This window comes from Scophthalmus maximus, chromosome 1 (genome assembly GCF_022379125.1).
Source record: "Scophthalmus maximus strain ysfricsl-2021 chromosome 1, ASM2237912v1, whole genome shotgun sequence".
Lineage (NCBI taxonomy): Eukaryota > Metazoa > Chordata > Actinopteri > Pleuronectiformes > Scophthalmidae > Scophthalmus > Scophthalmus maximus.
This window is the reverse complement of record NC_061515.1, coordinates 23,146,593-23,163,336: the sequence shown is the minus strand read 5'-3', so window position 1 is coordinate 23,163,336 and position 16,744 is coordinate 23,146,593. Positions and strand designations below refer to the sequence as shown.

The window sequence follows — 16,744 nt, the reverse complement described above, 5'->3', positions numbered from 1 at the left end:
TGCACCTTAACTTAATTGAAACTACTAAAACAAAAACCCAAAAACCAAAATGTAACTCTGCTTTTGCTATTGCAGCCTCTGGTATGACCAGTGGCTTATGTTTGCTAATGTGAGCTAATGGTATCTCATCCTTTTTCTTTTTTTTTATAATTCATTGAATTTTTTTTATCCTTATGTGGCTTTCATTTTGAAAAAAACTTAAAACTAATGTAGTTCCTGATTATATAATTTCCCCCAAAATTGTAAAAACCAGCCTTTTAACATTGAATGAAAAATTTGATCGGTCTGATTTCGTCTGTCACAGTGTGTTGTCGTGCCAACTCCACATTCCCTTCTGTCCATCTGTGCACGTCCCGATCTCCCCAGTAACGAACCCCTTCCTCTCTTTTTTCATCAAACAGTGGAAAGCGAGGAAAGGAGGTGTCGGGGGGGGGGGGGGGGGGGGGGGGACATCTCGTATATATGAAACCATCTTTCTGCTGTGAAGCATATTTCTGTGCCACGTCAAGCATGACGCTCGCTCGTCTCTTCTGTGGTGATGTCTGGTGGTATTTTCCATCGCCTGGGGTTCAGTGAGGGGATTAAAACAGAATTGTCCGCGTACAGCTTCTGTACGGCCGCAGTTACACTTGTCATTCTCAATGTGATTTACGAGAGCACAATATAATGAAAGCACTGCGCAAGAGACCTGAAAATAGCCTGCGGAATTTTTATTATTTATTTTTAGAATACTTACCTATATATATATTTATATATTTATATATATATATATTGTATAGAATTGAAAATCCAAGTGTAACTCTGCCAGTGGCTGTGACCATCTTTCAGCTTCATGTGTCAGTGGCTACTCAGGGCTGGTGTTGACGTGAAAAAAAAAAAAAAAAGTGTAAATGATTCCACCTAAATATGCTTCTTAACAACAACAACAACACCAACAAAAACCCCTTCACCTGTTCTGTTACACCCTCCTCTTCATGTTTTCCTGCAGGTCCCCATGGTTTTCAGGAGCGTCTCGCAGCCAGCCAGGAGGCCATGAAGAACAAAAATGTGGTGAACTTGGGCGCCATACGACAAGGTATGAAACGCTTCCAGTTCCTCCTGAACTGCTGTGAGCCGGGGACCATACCCGACGCCTCCATCCTCGCTGCTGCTCTGGACCTGGTATGTTTCCCCTTGGATGCGGCGCGTCAGTATAAGCAAGTCGCCCGGGGGCCGCCCTGCGTACTCAGACTCTACCACTTGAAATCCTCTGCTTCCCCCAGGAAGCTCCAGTCGTGGCTCGCGCCTCCCTCTTCCTCGAATGTGCCCGATTTGTCCACCGCTGTAACCGCGGCAACTGGCCAGAGTGGATGAAAGGCCACCACGTCAACATCACCAAAAGGGGCCTGTCAAGGGGCCGGTCACCTGTTGTGGGCAACAAGAGGAACCAGAAACTCCAGTGGAACGCCGCCAAACATTTCTGCCAGTGGGGAGACGTGAGTTTAAGATTTCCCATTTTATTTGAGGTGAAACTCAATAATAATATAGATAATAACTTTAATAGTGTGTGTGTGTGTTTCTATGTGTTTTTATCTGCTCAGGCGATCGGTACGAGGCTCAGTGAACTCTGTCACTCTGAGAGCGAGAGCCCCGCCAACATCCTGGGTTATATTTACGATGAAGAGACCAAACGGAGAATGAGAAAGGAAGACGAGGAAGAGGATTATTTAGACGACAGTGAGTCAGAGTAGTGTTTGATGACCTTCGCAACACGGCCTCGCCGAACGGGATTTTATTAAATGTTATTCTTACCGTTCTACTTCAAACATACAAATCACAAACTATAAAACATCACCTCTGAATTAGAGTCTGACTTATATAGATTTTGGGGGCTGATACGGATTCCGATATTTCGACCAAAAATTTGGCAATGATTTCTTAGATGTAGCTATCAAACCCTTATGACAAAGAAATGTAAATGAGGCTTGATATTTTACAGTGTAATGATGAACTTTATTATACATAATTAGACTTAAAGAAAATGCAAATATTCCCAAATATATTCAACTTGAACTAAGAAAATTAAAAAAAAAATAGTTTAACATAAAATGTAAACACAAATGCACATGTTTTCTGCATTGTTTACTCTACAAAATAAAGGTTTTCATATCAGCAAACATAAACATAAATACTGATATGTCTATGAAAGGCTAATTTTGTATCAGACGGACTCGTTTTGTTTTACTCAAGGCCTCCTTACCTACTTTTCCTGGGGCTTTCAACGTGTCATGGTGTTCCTCGGCAGACAGTACTTCAATATTACATTTTTTTCTTCTATTTATATATTCCCACCCTAAAGACACAGTCAATCCTACAAAGTGTGGCTGCCCCTTTGCTCTGAAGATGGCCGCCTGTCAGCTGTTGTTGGAAATCACCACTTTCCTGCGAGAGACCTTTCCCTGCTTGCCACGCCCGCGCACCGAGCCGCTTGTGGTCAGTAATGAGATCTTGAAAAAACATAGATAGATAGATAGATAGACTGATAGATAGATACAATAAACTGGGAGCTGATAAAATTAAATCGCTAGATGTGCCAAAAAATTGACCAGAAACACGTAACACGGATGATGCTCACATGTTCGCTTGCAGGACCTCGACAGCTGCCGCTTGCGTTTAGACCCAGAGCTCGGCCGCCAACGCTACGAGAGGAAGATCAGCTTCGCGGGCATCCTCGATGACGAGGACGGACACGATTCGCTCAACAGCAGCAGCCACACACTGAAGTCCGACACCACCTGCGACGACAAGAGGACGCAGGAGACGCAGGGTGAGGACCCGAGGTCGCACTGGGCCGAGTCAACTGTTTGGTCACCGCCCCGTTTGCTCTTTACTCACTGACGATTGTAGATAATCTCTCGCCGCTCCCGTCCTCCCCAGCACCCATCCGGAAGATTCGCATCGGCGGCTCCCGGCTGCTTCAGATCAAAGGGGCCCGCAGCTTCCGCGTCAAGAAAGGCGGCTCCCTGTCGTCCATTCGCCGGGCGGGCAGCCTCAAGAGCACCAAGCTGTCCCGCCAGGACTCCGAGTCTGAGAACGAGGAGGGTCTGTTGTCGCAGACGCACAGCAGGGACACTGTCACCGACATCGGTGAGTCGTGGGAGGAAACACATCGACGGAGGAGAAATAATGTCAATCTCAAGCTGATAGTCCGTCGAAAATTGCTTCTCATTGTTATCCTCAAAGAACACATAAATGCGCAGTAAGGGCCACTTCCTTGTTTGCAGTTTGGTCGGACAGTTCGGAGACTGTGTGATTGCTTTACAGCACATTCTCATTTAATTGTGTTTCTCTCATTTATGAAAATACACATTACCTTGGAATCAACACCCTTCTGTGGAAATTGTCCTTGTTGCAGGCAGTCCCTTCAGCACCAGCGAGCCCAGCATAGAGCCAGAGGGCCAGAACTCTGGAGGAGCGGAGGACAACTACCACCGCAACATGTCCTGGCTCCATGTATGTACTGTACACGTGTGCCCATGCATTAATTTTTACATGCCAACTCCCCCTCTCCTCTCTCTCTCCCGCCTCAGATCATGATCCTGCTGTGCAACCAGCAGAGTTTCATCTGCACCCATATCGACTTCTGCCACCCGCACTGCTACCAGCACCACAGCCGCTCCTGCGCCCGGCTGGTCCGCGCCATCAAGCTCGTGTACGGCGAGACGGTGGACAGCCTGCGGGAGGACGGCGGCTCCTCCGGTAACATCGGGGCGCGCGCAAAGAAAAGCAAAGAGGTAGAACTCACAAGCCTGCGTGTCCTGTTTTTTTTTCGTTGTTTTTTTTTACTCTATGGGATGAATGAATCGACTAGGGGATGCGTTCGTTTTTCGTTGGCGGTTCATTAAAAAGCATCTGTGCTTTCAGTGTTCAGACAAGTCATGCCTGAGGACGCCGTCCATGAAGAGGAGACCCACCGACTCCAACGCGGAGGGGAAGAAGGACACGGGCATGCTCAAGTACATCCGCAACCAGGTGATTTGTTTTTTTTCAAGGTATTATTGTAGTCGTCTGGAAATAACCAGAAGCCAGAGGAGGAAATGACATGAACTGCAAGAAAGATCTTGTTTCATTGACCCATACACTAGATTCAAACATTCTGTACACATACTCAATTATCTTATCCCTTATCCTTTGCGTCATTATAAAGAAAAAATATAAAGAAAATATGTAGTATATTCAAGTTAAAGCGTATTTTATTGCAACAAGAGTAGTCAGTTTAGGTCAGGTCCAAATTAATTCTGAACAATTAATGCACTTTTTTTCAATGCAGTGATTTGTTTTGCTGAGCTGCTCAGGAAGAGGCCGTTGTCCTCCCAGTGGCCGACATTTAAACACGACAGATGCATTAAGACGGATATTTCTACCATGTCTGTAGTTTCTGTACAGACATGTTGATGCAATCTAAACGGTTGTATCATATTTATAAATAATAAAAAAAAACAGTGGTTCACTTGGTCCCATACGGCATTATGTATCACGTCTTACAAGGGACTTAACTATTACTGCCGAGCTGCTGTTTAACAGATTTTCCTCATTGTTGGCCTGTGTCACATAGTTATTTATTTATCCATCTCAGGTGATGAGCTTGTCGCCAGCTCCACTCTCGCTGCTGATCAAAGCCGCTCCCATCTTGACCGACGACATGTACGGAGACATCCAGCCCGCCGCCTGGGAGCTCTTGCTCAGTGTGGATGAACACATGGCGGCCGCTGCGGGTGAGTCAGGCCATCAGGCTGTGCAACAGGGATCTGGGGGTTGTCGCTGTGCATGAACGTTCAGAAATGTCAAATTGTGAGAAGATGTGACATACTCTATTTCATTCTAAATAAGCTGACGCTTCACTGCTTTATTTTCTTATTGTTTTTCTGCCATTCCCATTTAATTTTGTCATTTCTTCCCTCCAACCCTGTTTATTACTATTTGCCCTCACCCACACATTTACATTCCTCTTCCCTTTTCCATCGCTGCCCTATTTTTCATGTCCTCGCTCTTGCCCTCCTTTAAATCCCGTTTGCTTTTTTTTTTAATTCGCTTCCCTGCTCTCCCCTCTGCGACTCCCCTCCAGCGGCCATGTTCCTTCTGTGCGCGGTGAAGGTCCCCGACGCGGTGACCGAAATGATGATGGCGGAGTTCCAGCACCAGGAGGCGTGCCAGCGCATCAACTCCGTCCTGAAGTTTTACACACTGTGGCGCTTCCGCTACCAGGTGTGGCCTCGCATGGAGGAAGGAGCGCAGCAGATCTTCAAGGTGCGAACGTTGATGTCATGTTTGTCACACTAAATAAGGTCGGTTTTCCAACGTGCCGACATCTGGTTGTCGTTTGAGTCTGGTAGGCTAAATATTTCATTTACAACATATCTGTGGCAAACATCCTTGCCGACCTGGGTCACCCAACACACACCAGAACAACAGCCGCTCACCAGTAACTCTTATGAAGAACGAACACAAGACACCAACCGACTGAAATGCAGGGTGACACTGCCCGGCGTCTGTCACACCGCTCGTCTCTGTCTCTCTCTTCCCCTTTGGAAGCTCCTTCACAGGCTTTTTAACCTGGGGAGTGATTAGACAATTGAAGTCAGGCGACCCTCACATACCCCCATCTCTAGCTTCAGGCCGGGGAGCCATCGGGCCTGACCTGCTCCGGCTCTGCCTCCACATGGGAGTGGGAAGGGAAGCCAGCCAGGGCCCCTCTGCGCCCCCGGTCCATGAATCTGGGACTACGGCGGGGCCGCCAGAGGTGCAGCTCCGGCAGACGTCCCGGGCACATTGGCCGTGCAGCTCTGGGCACACAGGCGGTGGCTGCGCCTCCCCTCACACTGAGGAGGAGGCCAACGGTGAAGCCACGGGGCTGAAGAGCCTCCAGCGGACGCCTTCTCTCCGTCGCCTGCTCCCGCTGCGCCCCCCTGCGAACTCCCTCGCCGATTTAGCCAGCGCGGTCACTGACAGCTGCTGCGGCTGCGTTCCATGTCTGGTGGTGGTGGGCCCCACGTTGGGCGACCACCGTGGCAAACATCCCCCGCCATCCTGGGTTACCCAACACCTCCAGCATCACAATATCGTCTCAACAACTTGCGCTTCATTTGCCTTGTGTTTCAGATCCCTCCGCCCAGCATTAACTTCACCCTGCCGTCTCCTATTCTGGGCATGCCCTGCGTCCCCATATTCGACCCCCCCTGGGTGCCCCAGAATACCGGCAGCGTCCAGGACCCAATCAACGAAGACCAGTCTGTAAGTCTGAGTCCTGTTGACATGGCTAGCCTAGTTGTGCATACAGTGAATTTACTAATTACTAACTTACTTGACTAAAAATGTACTAATACCTTAAAGAAAATCAGTCATGTTTTCATATTGAGTGCATCAAAAGTTAATCGCACGTCCTCATTATGATTGCTACTTCTGACTTCAAGATATAGTTAATGTACATAAGTGACTATTAAATTACACCTGTGGATGTGGCACCACAAACAACTTGACCTGGGTCGGATCGTCGATTCAACGTAAATCTAATGGTGCGCATTGCAAAAAATTAAAGGGATTGTTCTCGCACATAATCATTTGATCTCTTACCAATAGAAGTCTCTATTGCAGATTGCTTTTTATTTCATCTGCCCTGGTTGAATTCTGATTATGTTAAGTATTTCAGACACTGGGTCTGTGTCTGTTAGTTAACCTCTCTGGCTCTGGGATATAGCGCTGCTCACTGGTCAGTTCACTTCTTCGGTCCAGAATTTTACTTACATTTTGTACAGATATTCATGGTATCCCACTGACTCTGGCTGTATTGCCACCATGAGGTCGACAAATGCTACAATTTGAAGTGAAATCTCTCTTCAGCTATTGGCTGGATCGACGTGAGACTTGGTACAGGCCTTCATGTCTCCCCCTTAACATATCCTCTAGCTTCATTATCAGTATAAACCATAGACTGTATATAAGGATGGACGACAGCTGCCAAAGTGAAGGCAAATCATCTTGATGGCCGGTTGGCTGCAATATGGGTCATAAACCCGCCTCCGCACTGGTCACCGTTTTCTGATAAGTTTGGGTTTAAATTGGTTATTTGATGGTGTATAACGAGGTGAAACCTCACGATTGACAGCTGACACTGACTCGCGATTGGTCAATGGCGTGTATCTGCGGGACCTTGATACTGCGGCACCACACCACAATCACGGTTGTGCACACTATGGCGCCAAATTATGTCAAAAGTGCAAGATGGTGGCTCCCGTAACCTGGATAGTTGAGTTTCATTTTTGCACAATAGAGAAAGTGGAGACGCATTGTCCATCTTCATATACAGTTTCTCTACTGTCAGCAGCAAATGTTATCTTGTTAACTCATTAAGCTGAACTGCTAAACATTAGGGTCTGCTCTCCATCAGTATATTGTCACAGAGAGTGTGCTAGCGTGCTGACACAGGGGAAGGGCCTTTATCGACCTTGTAGACTTTTTAAAATGTAATTAAAATCAGTGTGTGGCACTAATTTATCTTGATGACTAAATTAATATTTGGGTGGAGGCAGAAATATGAGATGGGTATCTCGAAATGTTACGTTCAGCCTGGTTGGATAAACTTAGGGGTCACAGCTCAACCCCAGCAATATACCAGAAGCAAATACAACATACAATGCACTTTAACCTGCTTTAGAACACATTTGCTACTGCTACGCCAGTGTAATGTCGACAACTGCACCAAGAAATCTGCCTATTTTTAAGGAAAATATACGAAAAACTATTTCTTGGGTTAGAACGGTCATTTAAATGAGCGCAACAGATTTCTTGGTGTTTCCTTTTTACTTTCTTCTTCTCCTTTTTTTTTTTGTTGTTGTTTATAAAGCATGATTATCAAACTATGTTTTAATAGATTGTGATGACGACCTGCGAGCACATGTTCCTATAATTTACCTATCGACTGTCTTTGTTTTTAGTACTCCACATTAATTCAGTCAGTCCATACCATAGTAAGTTGGTATTTCTGTCCGGATGTTTGTGCTGATGCATCTTGTTACTTCAGATCATTAAAAGGCAGGAGGGGGAAACTGTTTCTAGCCCATTGGTAGCTGTATCAGTTTGAAACTGGGGTGGTTTCATTGGTCATTTTCAGATAGTTGCATCTTGATCAGTGACACACACCAAACTCAAAAAAAAAGAGTACAGACAAAAAAATAAATAACAGCATGCATCGGACATTCAGACATTTTGTGCGTGTCGTGCTGTTGATGCATGGTCATTGGATGAGAATGACTTTGCCGTGTATGTTTTTCATATCATGCGCTCAGCCTATTTGGATATGTTTGTGTATGAGCACTCGTGGGAATGCTGTGAGGCATTTACTGTACACAAGATACAGTAAATTCTCCAAAGTCCAGTCTGAATACATTTTACTTGTGCCACAATTAGTCACGATTTGAAATATTTTCCCATCGACTAACCTCAGCAGTTTCCTCATAATGCTTGGGATGGAATTGGAGCATGAGATCAATGTGCTGGAGGAGAGTTACTGTATTAATGTGTTGTCCTGTCATTTTACATTACAAAAAAAAACGCTCCTCGGATGTAACCATAAGCGTAGAATAGCAATGCACACACTTCCCCTGAAAGATTAAAAAAAAACAAAAACCTGTCACTTTGGATTTGGATTTGTGCACTGCCTCATTCTCAATCTTCTGTATGTCCGCACCTGCTGTGCCGCTTGATCCGCCGCCCTTCCCTTTCAGAAATCCTTCTCGGCGCGGGCGGTGTCGCGCTCCCACCAGCGCGCCGAGCACATCCTGAAGAACCTGCAGCAGGAGGAGGAGAAGCGGCGGCTGGGCCGCGAGGCCAGCATCGTCACGGCCATCCCCGTGGCCCAGGAGGCCTGCTACGAGCCCACGTGCAGCCCGCCGCCCGAGCAGGAGGAAGAAGGTGGGGCTGCCGGGCGCGCCAGCACATCTTGGACAGAACATACGCAAGACTTCTGCTGAAAGAGTTTGATTCGGATCTGGCGAGCCCACGACAGCTCTGTACCCTGACGGTATGTTGTTGTTTTCTTTCCTGTATGTGTACTGGTCGTGTCGGACATTGATCCCGCCAGCAGAAGAAGTGGTGAACCTGGCGTCACGCCGTCTGTCTGTCAGCCCGTCCTGCACCTCCAGTAACTCCCACAGGAACTACTCTTTCCGACGGGGCTCCGTGTGGTCCGTCCGCTCGCTGGCCAGTGCCGAAGGTACAACAATAACGAATCCTTGATAACGAGAACCTTTTTTCATCGAACCCTTCTTTTTTTTTTAAACTTCCTTACCGACTGCTGGGGACTTTTTATCTGTTCAATTTTTTTCTTCTGTTTTTGTACCAGATGAAGAGAACACAACAGAGCACACACCCACTCACCACATGCTCCAGCCGCCCCAAGCCGTCTTCCCAGCATGCATCTGCGCCGCCGTCTTACCAATAGTGCACCTCATGGAGGACGGGGAGGTCCGAGAGGATGGCGTGGCCGGTGGGTGTCAGGTTCCTCGCCAAATATTGGGGCCTGTTCTTGTTCTTTGGTTCTTTGGTGACATGCTGTGCTCACAAGTTCATTTATGTTCTTTAACTGTCTCTGCAGTGAGCGCTGTGGCCCAGCAGATCCTCTGGAACTGCCTGATTGAGGATCCGGCCCTGGTTCTCCGACACTTCCTGGAAAAACTAACAGTGAGCAACAGACAGGTAAAGCAAACGTCTGGATATCAATCCCACACAGCTCAAATTTAAAAAAAATTGAGAATCTGAAGAAGCAGGAACTTTATCGGTGTTGACACCAAAGCATTTTTAGTCACAGAGGACGAATGAACCAGCATTTTTCTTGTGTTCCCTGTGTTGTTAGGATGAGCTGATGTACATGCTGAGGAAGCTCCTGCTCAACATTGGCGATCTGCCGGCCCAGACTTCTCACATCCTCTTCAACTACCTGGTAAGGACAGCCCTGATCTTCATTATACATGTTTTGCCTTCAGCGCCATTTCAAACTTGAATCTCCTCCTCTGCCTCCTCCTATAGGTGGGACTGATCATGTACTTTGTGCGGACTCCCTGCGAGTGGGGTATGGACGCCATCTCGGCCACGCTGACCTTCCTGTGGGAGGTGGTGGGCTACGTGGAGGGGCTCTTCTTCAAGGACCTGAAGCAGACCATGAAGAAGGAGCAGTGCGAGGTCAAGCTGCTGGTCACCGCGTCCATGCCAGGTGAACTTACCGACGCCGCACGACGGCAAACGCCGACGCCTGCGCCGACACTAAACACTGTTACTACGGTAGATTGAATGTTTTGTGTCGACGCAGGAACCAAAACGCTGGTGGTGCACGGGCAGAACGAATGCGACATCCCGACACAGCTCCCGGTGCATGAAGACACTCAGTTCGAAGCACTGCTGAAGGTCAAAACTCTGCACTTGTTTACTTCCTCTATTTTCAACTAAATGTCAAAATATTAAAGTAGGTGAGGCTTAAGTAAACCAATGGCGGAAGTTTTTGATTTGTCCTCTTTCTCCAACCAGGAGTGTCTTGAATTTTTCAACATTCCTGAGGCCAGGTCAGCGCACTACTTCCTAATGGACAAACGGTGGAACCTCATACATTATTCCAAGGTAGCAACAATCAAATTGGCTTCATGTTAAGCTGCAACTTTGACAGATTGTATATTTTTGGTAAGAATAGCCGATTGTGTAAATAAAAAAATTAAAAATTCACAAAGCTAAACACAGTATGTTTTCTTATTGACATTTTGGAGATGAATGTGATACTTAGACATAAGTGAGCACTTCACTTAAGTACTTGGAGAATAATCTTGACATTTAATAAGTTTTTAATTAACTAAGTAGATATTATAGATAGAAATAAAATATAAAAAAATTAAACTATCATGTTGCACTTCTTGGATTTAAGGATTTCAAACAAAAAAATTGTTTTCCATTTAATGTTTTTAATCTACGTTCTGTAGACGTATGTAAGAGACATCTACCCCTTCCGGAGGTCAGTCTCTCCGCAGCTGAACCTGGTCCACATGCTGCCTGAGAAAGGACAGGAGCTCATCCAGAAACAGGTGTGGATGATTTTTTTTTGTGATTTGATTAATAATGTTTCCCCTGGTAATGCAAAAAAAGAGTCTATATAACTTTATCTGTCATTCCTCCGCTGTTCCTGTTTCTTTTTCCCGCAGGTGTTTTCTCGTAAACTGGAGGAGGTCGGCCGCGTTCTCTTCCTCATCTCCCTCACGCAACACATGCCGGCCGTGCACAAGCAATCGCACGTCTCCCTGCTGCAGGAGGACCTCCTCCGTCTGCCCTCCTTCCCACGAACGGCCATCGATGCGGAGTTCTCGCTGTTCAACGAGCCACAAGGTGAGACTGACTCGGACGCTTACATACAAAATCCTGAGGATAATGATAATGAAATCATATCATTTTCATGCCCTGTCTCCTGCTCCCCCCTCCCCTTCTCTCAGGTAAGGAGCTGTTTGGTTTGGACACCCTCCACAAGGTGCTGTGGATCAAGCTGCTGGAGGAGATGTTTCTGGGCATGCCCAGTGAGTACCCGTGGGGCGATGAGATGATGCTCTTCCTCAACGTCTTCAACGGGGCTTTGCTGCTGCACCCGGAGGACAGCGCCCTCCTCAGGCAGTACACGGCGACTGCCATCAACACCGCCGTGCACTTCAACCACCTCTTCTCCCTGAGCGGCTACCAGTGGATCCTGCCGACCATGCTGCAGGTACGGATGTTATTGAACTGCCTATATATATATGTGTATTTATATATATATACAGTATATATATAATATTTGGATAAAACTTTATTGGCTCTTTTCTCCCCCACCTTGTTTTGTTAATCAGTTAACATAGTTATTAGCTATTCAGCTCTCAAAGTTGAGTTTTTCTCCATCCAAGAACCTATCGGCAAAAAAGGAAAAAAAACACATGAATTAAAAAGATGAGAAGCAAATGATGCAAAAGCATTTTAATGGTTGGCTGAAGTGGAAAAGTTGACAGAAACACATTTTGTTCAAATATACAGTGTCTTTGCTTCTGCGTCTTTAATTGCACATCTCCACTCCAAAAGAAAGCCCAGAAAATAAATATAATAAATAATGATACATTTAAAAAAAAACCAAAAAAAAACCCAGATGTCTGGGGCTGACCATTTGGAGCAGAAGGATATTTTCCTCCCTCCAAAGTCACTTTTGACTCTCCCCCTCCGTGTTGTTGTGACAGGTCTATGCCGACTATGAGAGCGACCCATTGCTGAGGCAGGGCATCGAGTTCTGCTGCCGGCAGTTCTACATCCTCCACCGCAAACCCTTCATCCTGCAGCTGTTTGCAAGTGTGGCGCCGCTGCTCGAATTCACGGTGAGAGCGATAGAGTGGACACACGCACACACACTCCAAATTCATTCACCATCAGTTTTTTTCGCATGCACAAACTTAAGGTTTCCATATTCCTGGATTGCCTGCAAATAGTGTGAAGTTAAATCTGTGTCTCTCTTTGCTTCCTCACCCCACAGACCAGCACCAGCACGGGTCTGTCTAAAGGAGTGTCAGCCCAGTGTCTGTTCGACCTGCTGGTCTCTCTGGAGGGGGAGACCCTGGACGCCCTGGACGCTCTGGAGCTGGTCAAGGCGGAGAAACCTCTGCGCTCGCTGGGTAAACTGTCAACCACCTAACCACACATACTGTCCTGTTTTCTTTTTTGTTCTATTATAGTTCTTTAAACTCAGCAATGCTACTTCTAGTTAAGCATTCCTTGTGCATGTGAAGCACTAAACATTCCATTACATATTTGTTGGCAGATTTCTGTTATGGAAACGAGGACTTGGCCTTTTCTATCAGCGAGGCCATCAAGCTGTGTGTTACTGTGGTTGCCTACGCCCCCGAGTCCTTCAGGAGGTACGGTTTTCTCCATCTTCTCCCCTCCTGCACATGAATCATTCCTTCAGCAGTCCTTTTTCGGTCCCCCTAACATCCTCCGCGGTATCTCCAGTCTCCAGATGCTGATGGTGCTGGAGGCCTTGGTCCCCTGCTTCCTGCAGAAGCTGAAGAGCAACACGGTCACGATGGAATCGGCGTCGGCCGCCCGGGACGAGATCGCCGCCATCGCCGCTCTGGCCACGTCGCTGCAGGCCCTCCTCTACAGCACAGAGACCCTCACGAGGTCGACCAGTAGTGATTTTTGTTTTGCATGAGGTAGCGGGAGGTGATTTTCCTTTTAGATGCTTATACTCTTTATAATTGTATCCGCACCTCCTCCGTAGGCCCATGACAGCCCCGCAGTTGTCCCGCTGTGATCAGGGCCACAAGGGAGGCACTACGGCTAACCACGCCATGTCAGGAGGGGTCAACACCAGGTTAAGACTTTATTATGGTGTGGGGGCTCCGGTTTAGTCTATGCTGAAGTCCATTAAACACTCCACGTTTCCGTTATGATACTGAGGTCCTGTGTTTGCCACCAGGGACAATCTCCACCTCCTGGAGGAGGGCCAGGGTATGCCGAGGGAGGAGCTGGACGAGCGCATCGCCAGGGAGGAGTTCCGGCGGCCGCGGGAGTCCCTGTTGAACATCTGCACGGAGTTTTACAAACACTGCGGACCGCGACTCAAGATCCTGCAGAACGTTGCCGGTGAGCCCCGGGTCACGGCCCTGGAGCTGCTGGACATCAAATCCCACATGAGGTGATGAGGTTAAACTTCAGCGTTTTTTGTTTTTCGAAAGCATTTTTTTCATCTCTAGAGAAATACCAAATACCATCGCATTCACAGCCTGAAGATGGGATAGATATGTCTACTAGATCTCATTCTTTTTTTCAGCTCACATATTAAAGTGACAACATGGAATATGTAAATGTGTTTTTGGATTCCCTTATTTCATGCAATTTTACCTGATCAAGTAATTTTTTCATACCTGGCCAGATATAACAAATTTATAGAAGGGACATTTCATCTGTACATTTCTCCTTGCTCTTTGGGAAAGACCTGACACCCCATAGGTTAATGATTCACCACAAATTTTAGAAGAGTAGGGAAAAAACCAACTCATTAAAGACGTTAAAAAAAAGATAAAGAAAAAAAGAACAAGAAAAAAAGTAAAAGAACAACATAAATTGAGTGGGTAAATCACAGATGTGTCAGAGAATGAGGATTGCTTTTCAATATATCCATCCAGTTGTAACTTTTTTTCTATTATCATTGAAATACTTTTCTTTCTTTTCATCTCATCTCATCTCATCTCTTTAAGAAAGAATACTGGATCTACAGTTACTTTTCCAATATGAATATTTGCTGCTAATCTTGGTTTTCTTCGAATAATATATATATATATATATATATATATATATTTTTTTTTTTAAACGTCTCTGTCCCAGGCTGGCAGAGATTGCCCACGCCCTGCTGAAGCTGGCGCCCTACGACACCCTGACCATGGAGAGCCGCGGGCTGCGGCGCTACATTATGGAGATGCTGCCCATCACCGACTGGGCGTCCGAGGCCGTCCGCCCCGCCCTCATCCTCATCCTCAAGAGGCTGGACCGCATGTTCAACAAGATCCACAAGATGCCTACGCTCAGGTGCGCTCGCCCACAGGCATTATGCACCAGGTCTGTTGAACACGATCCCTCTTCTTTCGCCGTCTCCCTGTACATGTGCTGTCGTGCCGTGCCCCGGTGCCGTGGTGTGTAACAGTAGATAGACGGCTTCTTGGCACTGTCCTCCGTAGCACTGTCTTCGTGGGTGATGTACCGTAAGTGCTGCTGTGGCGTGTTTTTTTGTGCGGATACTTGTGTGTGTGTGTGTGTGTGTGTGTGTGTGTGTGTGTGCGTGTGCGTGTGTGTGCGTGGAGAAGGAGTTAAATGCACATGTGGATTTGTGTAACTATGTGTACTAACGAGGGATCACTGGCAAGAGTTCCCCTTGATTCATGGCTGCAGATTTGACTATTGATGTGAAAGGAAATATCATTCTTTAATTTTCAATTTTTTTGTAAGTAACAGAAATATAATAATTTAGACATGTTTACACGGCTAAATGCTAAAAGTCTTTAAATGCTTGTGCATGTCTAGAATTAAAAGTTTTATAAAATTGAATAGCTGTGATGTACAAATAATTAATATCTATTAGAATAATTTATATGACAGTATTATTTCTATATGTAGTGACTAAAAAATTGTATTCAATGTGGGTACCTCACAACTGACTGTCATCTAATCCCTTCAGTAATTCCAATTCATTGCAATAATAATGGTGATTAACTGTATTTTTATGGCGTTTGTCAAATATTACATGAAATTGCAAAGAAAAAGAACCATAGTTGAATATGAATATACAATGGAAATTTGATTTACACTCAAACTAATAAATAAGTTAAAATATATGCTACAAAATAGAAATTTAAGAGGAATTATTAGAAGTTGAGCGAGTTATTAAAGGGTTGAGCCAGTAAAGATATTTTTCAGTTTTTGGTGCATGAAGCATACTTTTCTATTTCTTTTTCTTTTCGAGGATTAAAACCCCTGATATCTCGACCCCAAGTTGAAAAAAAAAATAAACGCACACACAAAAAATAGTTTAAAAAAAAATAATTAACCCGCACAAAGTATAAAAAAAAAGTGTAAACCTCTTCATGCCATATGTCTGGACCCGCTGACTCAGAGGGAACACTGGTCACAGTTGTGTTGCTGCAGTGTGGAGCTGACTTTGTCTGTGGGCTTTCAGTATTCACTGTCAGTTCAACCTTTGTTATCATCACACAGGCGATGATTGTTTGTGGAGAAACATTGTGAGTGAGTTTGCCTCTCCACTTTAATTTTTGTGATTTGTAGATTTTAAACATATTTGATATTGGTCTGAAGAGACGTTACATCGAACTATGCGTGGCGTTGTCCACGGCGACATCTTGTTTCCTTTTCATCCCACACGATGTGACTTTTTCTCGTGTTTTCCTTAACGTACGTACCACGTGATTTTATTTGATTGCGTGGTGGTGTCGTGTGGCTGTGCCTTCTCCAGGAGACAGGTGGAGTGGGAGGCGGCCAGCAACCTGATCGAGGGGATCTGCCTGACCCTGCAGCGACAGCCGATCATCTCCTTCCTCCCGCACCTTCGCTCGCTGATCAACGTCTGTGTCAACCTGGTACGGAAGCACACACAAGTTGTTCCGTCCTCATTCGTTTGGGAGTATTTTTAAGCACCTGTTGTGTTGTCAGGTGATGGGTGTGGTCGGCCCCTCCAGCGTGGCAGACGGCCTGCCCCTGCTCCACCTCAGCCCCTATCTCTCCCCTCCGCTTCCTTTCAGCACGGCGGTGGTCCGTCTGGTTGCCCTGCAGATCCAGGTAAGACCCTCATCCTCCTCCTCATCGAAAAGCATCCTCATTGAATAGTTTGCCGGCAAGAATTTCTACTCAAAGGTTATTTTTTTATCTTCCAATCTTAGGCCTTGAAGGAGGACTTCCCTCTCAGTCATGTGATCTCGCCCTTCACCAATCAGGAGAGGAGAGAGGGGATGCTGCTCAACCTGCTCATTCCCTTTGTGCTGACTGTTGGCTCCGGGAGCAAAGGTCTGTCTGTTGATCAGTTAGTTAGTATTATTAGTTAGTTAGTTTGTCAGCAGGGTTACGAAAAACAAATGGAGGCTTGGTGCAAGGATGGGGCATGAACAAAGAAAGGGGGCGAATCCAGGAGTAGTTCTTTAAAAAAAAAATAAAA

General features: G+C 46.0%; 1 protein-coding gene across 16 annotated transcripts in view; it reads left to right on the top strand.

Moving 5' to 3' along the window:
• LOC118303994 (protein unc-80 homolog) overlaps window positions 1-16,744 on the top strand; it is a 43,859-nt gene that overhangs the window by 18,718 nt on the left and 8,397 nt on the right. For 6 of the 16 annotated variants that reach the window (XM_047335908.1, XM_047335922.1, XM_047335917.1 and 3 more), the window contains 33 exons: window positions 989-1,161; window positions 1,263-1,475; window positions 1,581-1,716; window positions 2,339-2,472; window positions 2,629-2,806; window positions 2,887-3,126; window positions 3,395-3,492; window positions 3,570-3,773; window positions 3,904-4,011; window positions 4,616-4,754; window positions 5,105-5,286; window positions 6,139-6,270; window positions 8,760-8,946; window positions 9,116-9,247; window positions 9,377-9,520; window positions 9,629-9,729; window positions 9,887-9,973; window positions 10,060-10,243; window positions 10,340-10,434; window positions 10,555-10,644; window positions 10,998-11,099; window positions 11,217-11,397; window positions 11,502-11,767; window positions 12,267-12,401; window positions 12,557-12,695; window positions 12,842-12,938; window positions 13,033-13,203; window positions 13,304-13,396; window positions 13,502-13,720; window positions 14,410-14,640; window positions 16,049-16,172; window positions 16,246-16,371; window positions 16,473-16,596. In XM_047335908.1, the coding sequence (XP_047191864.1) occupies window positions 989-1,161; window positions 1,263-1,475; window positions 1,581-1,716; window positions 2,339-2,472; window positions 2,629-2,806; window positions 2,887-3,126; window positions 3,395-3,492; window positions 3,570-3,773; window positions 3,904-4,011; window positions 4,616-4,754; window positions 5,105-5,286; window positions 6,139-6,270; window positions 8,760-8,946; window positions 9,116-9,247; window positions 9,377-9,520; window positions 9,629-9,729; window positions 9,887-9,973; window positions 10,060-10,243; window positions 10,340-10,434; window positions 10,555-10,644; window positions 10,998-11,099; window positions 11,217-11,397; window positions 11,502-11,767; window positions 12,267-12,401; window positions 12,557-12,695; window positions 12,842-12,938; window positions 13,033-13,203; window positions 13,304-13,396; window positions 13,502-13,720; window positions 14,410-14,640; window positions 16,049-16,172; window positions 16,246-16,371; window positions 16,473-16,596 (4,965 nt within the window). The remainder of the gene's footprint in view (window positions 1-988; window positions 1,162-1,262; window positions 1,476-1,580; window positions 1,717-2,338; window positions 2,473-2,628; window positions 2,807-2,886; window positions 3,127-3,394; window positions 3,493-3,569; window positions 3,774-3,903; window positions 4,012-4,615; window positions 4,755-5,104; window positions 5,287-6,138; window positions 6,271-8,759; window positions 8,947-9,115; window positions 9,248-9,376; window positions 9,521-9,628; window positions 9,730-9,886; window positions 9,974-10,059; window positions 10,244-10,339; window positions 10,435-10,554; window positions 10,645-10,997; window positions 11,100-11,216; window positions 11,398-11,501; window positions 11,768-12,266; window positions 12,402-12,556; window positions 12,696-12,841; window positions 12,939-13,032; window positions 13,204-13,303; window positions 13,397-13,501; window positions 13,721-14,409; window positions 14,641-16,048; window positions 16,173-16,245; window positions 16,372-16,472; window positions 16,597-16,744) is intronic. The other 10 variants (XM_047335935.1, XM_047335924.1, XM_047335902.1 and 7 more) reach the window with 5 other exon arrangements.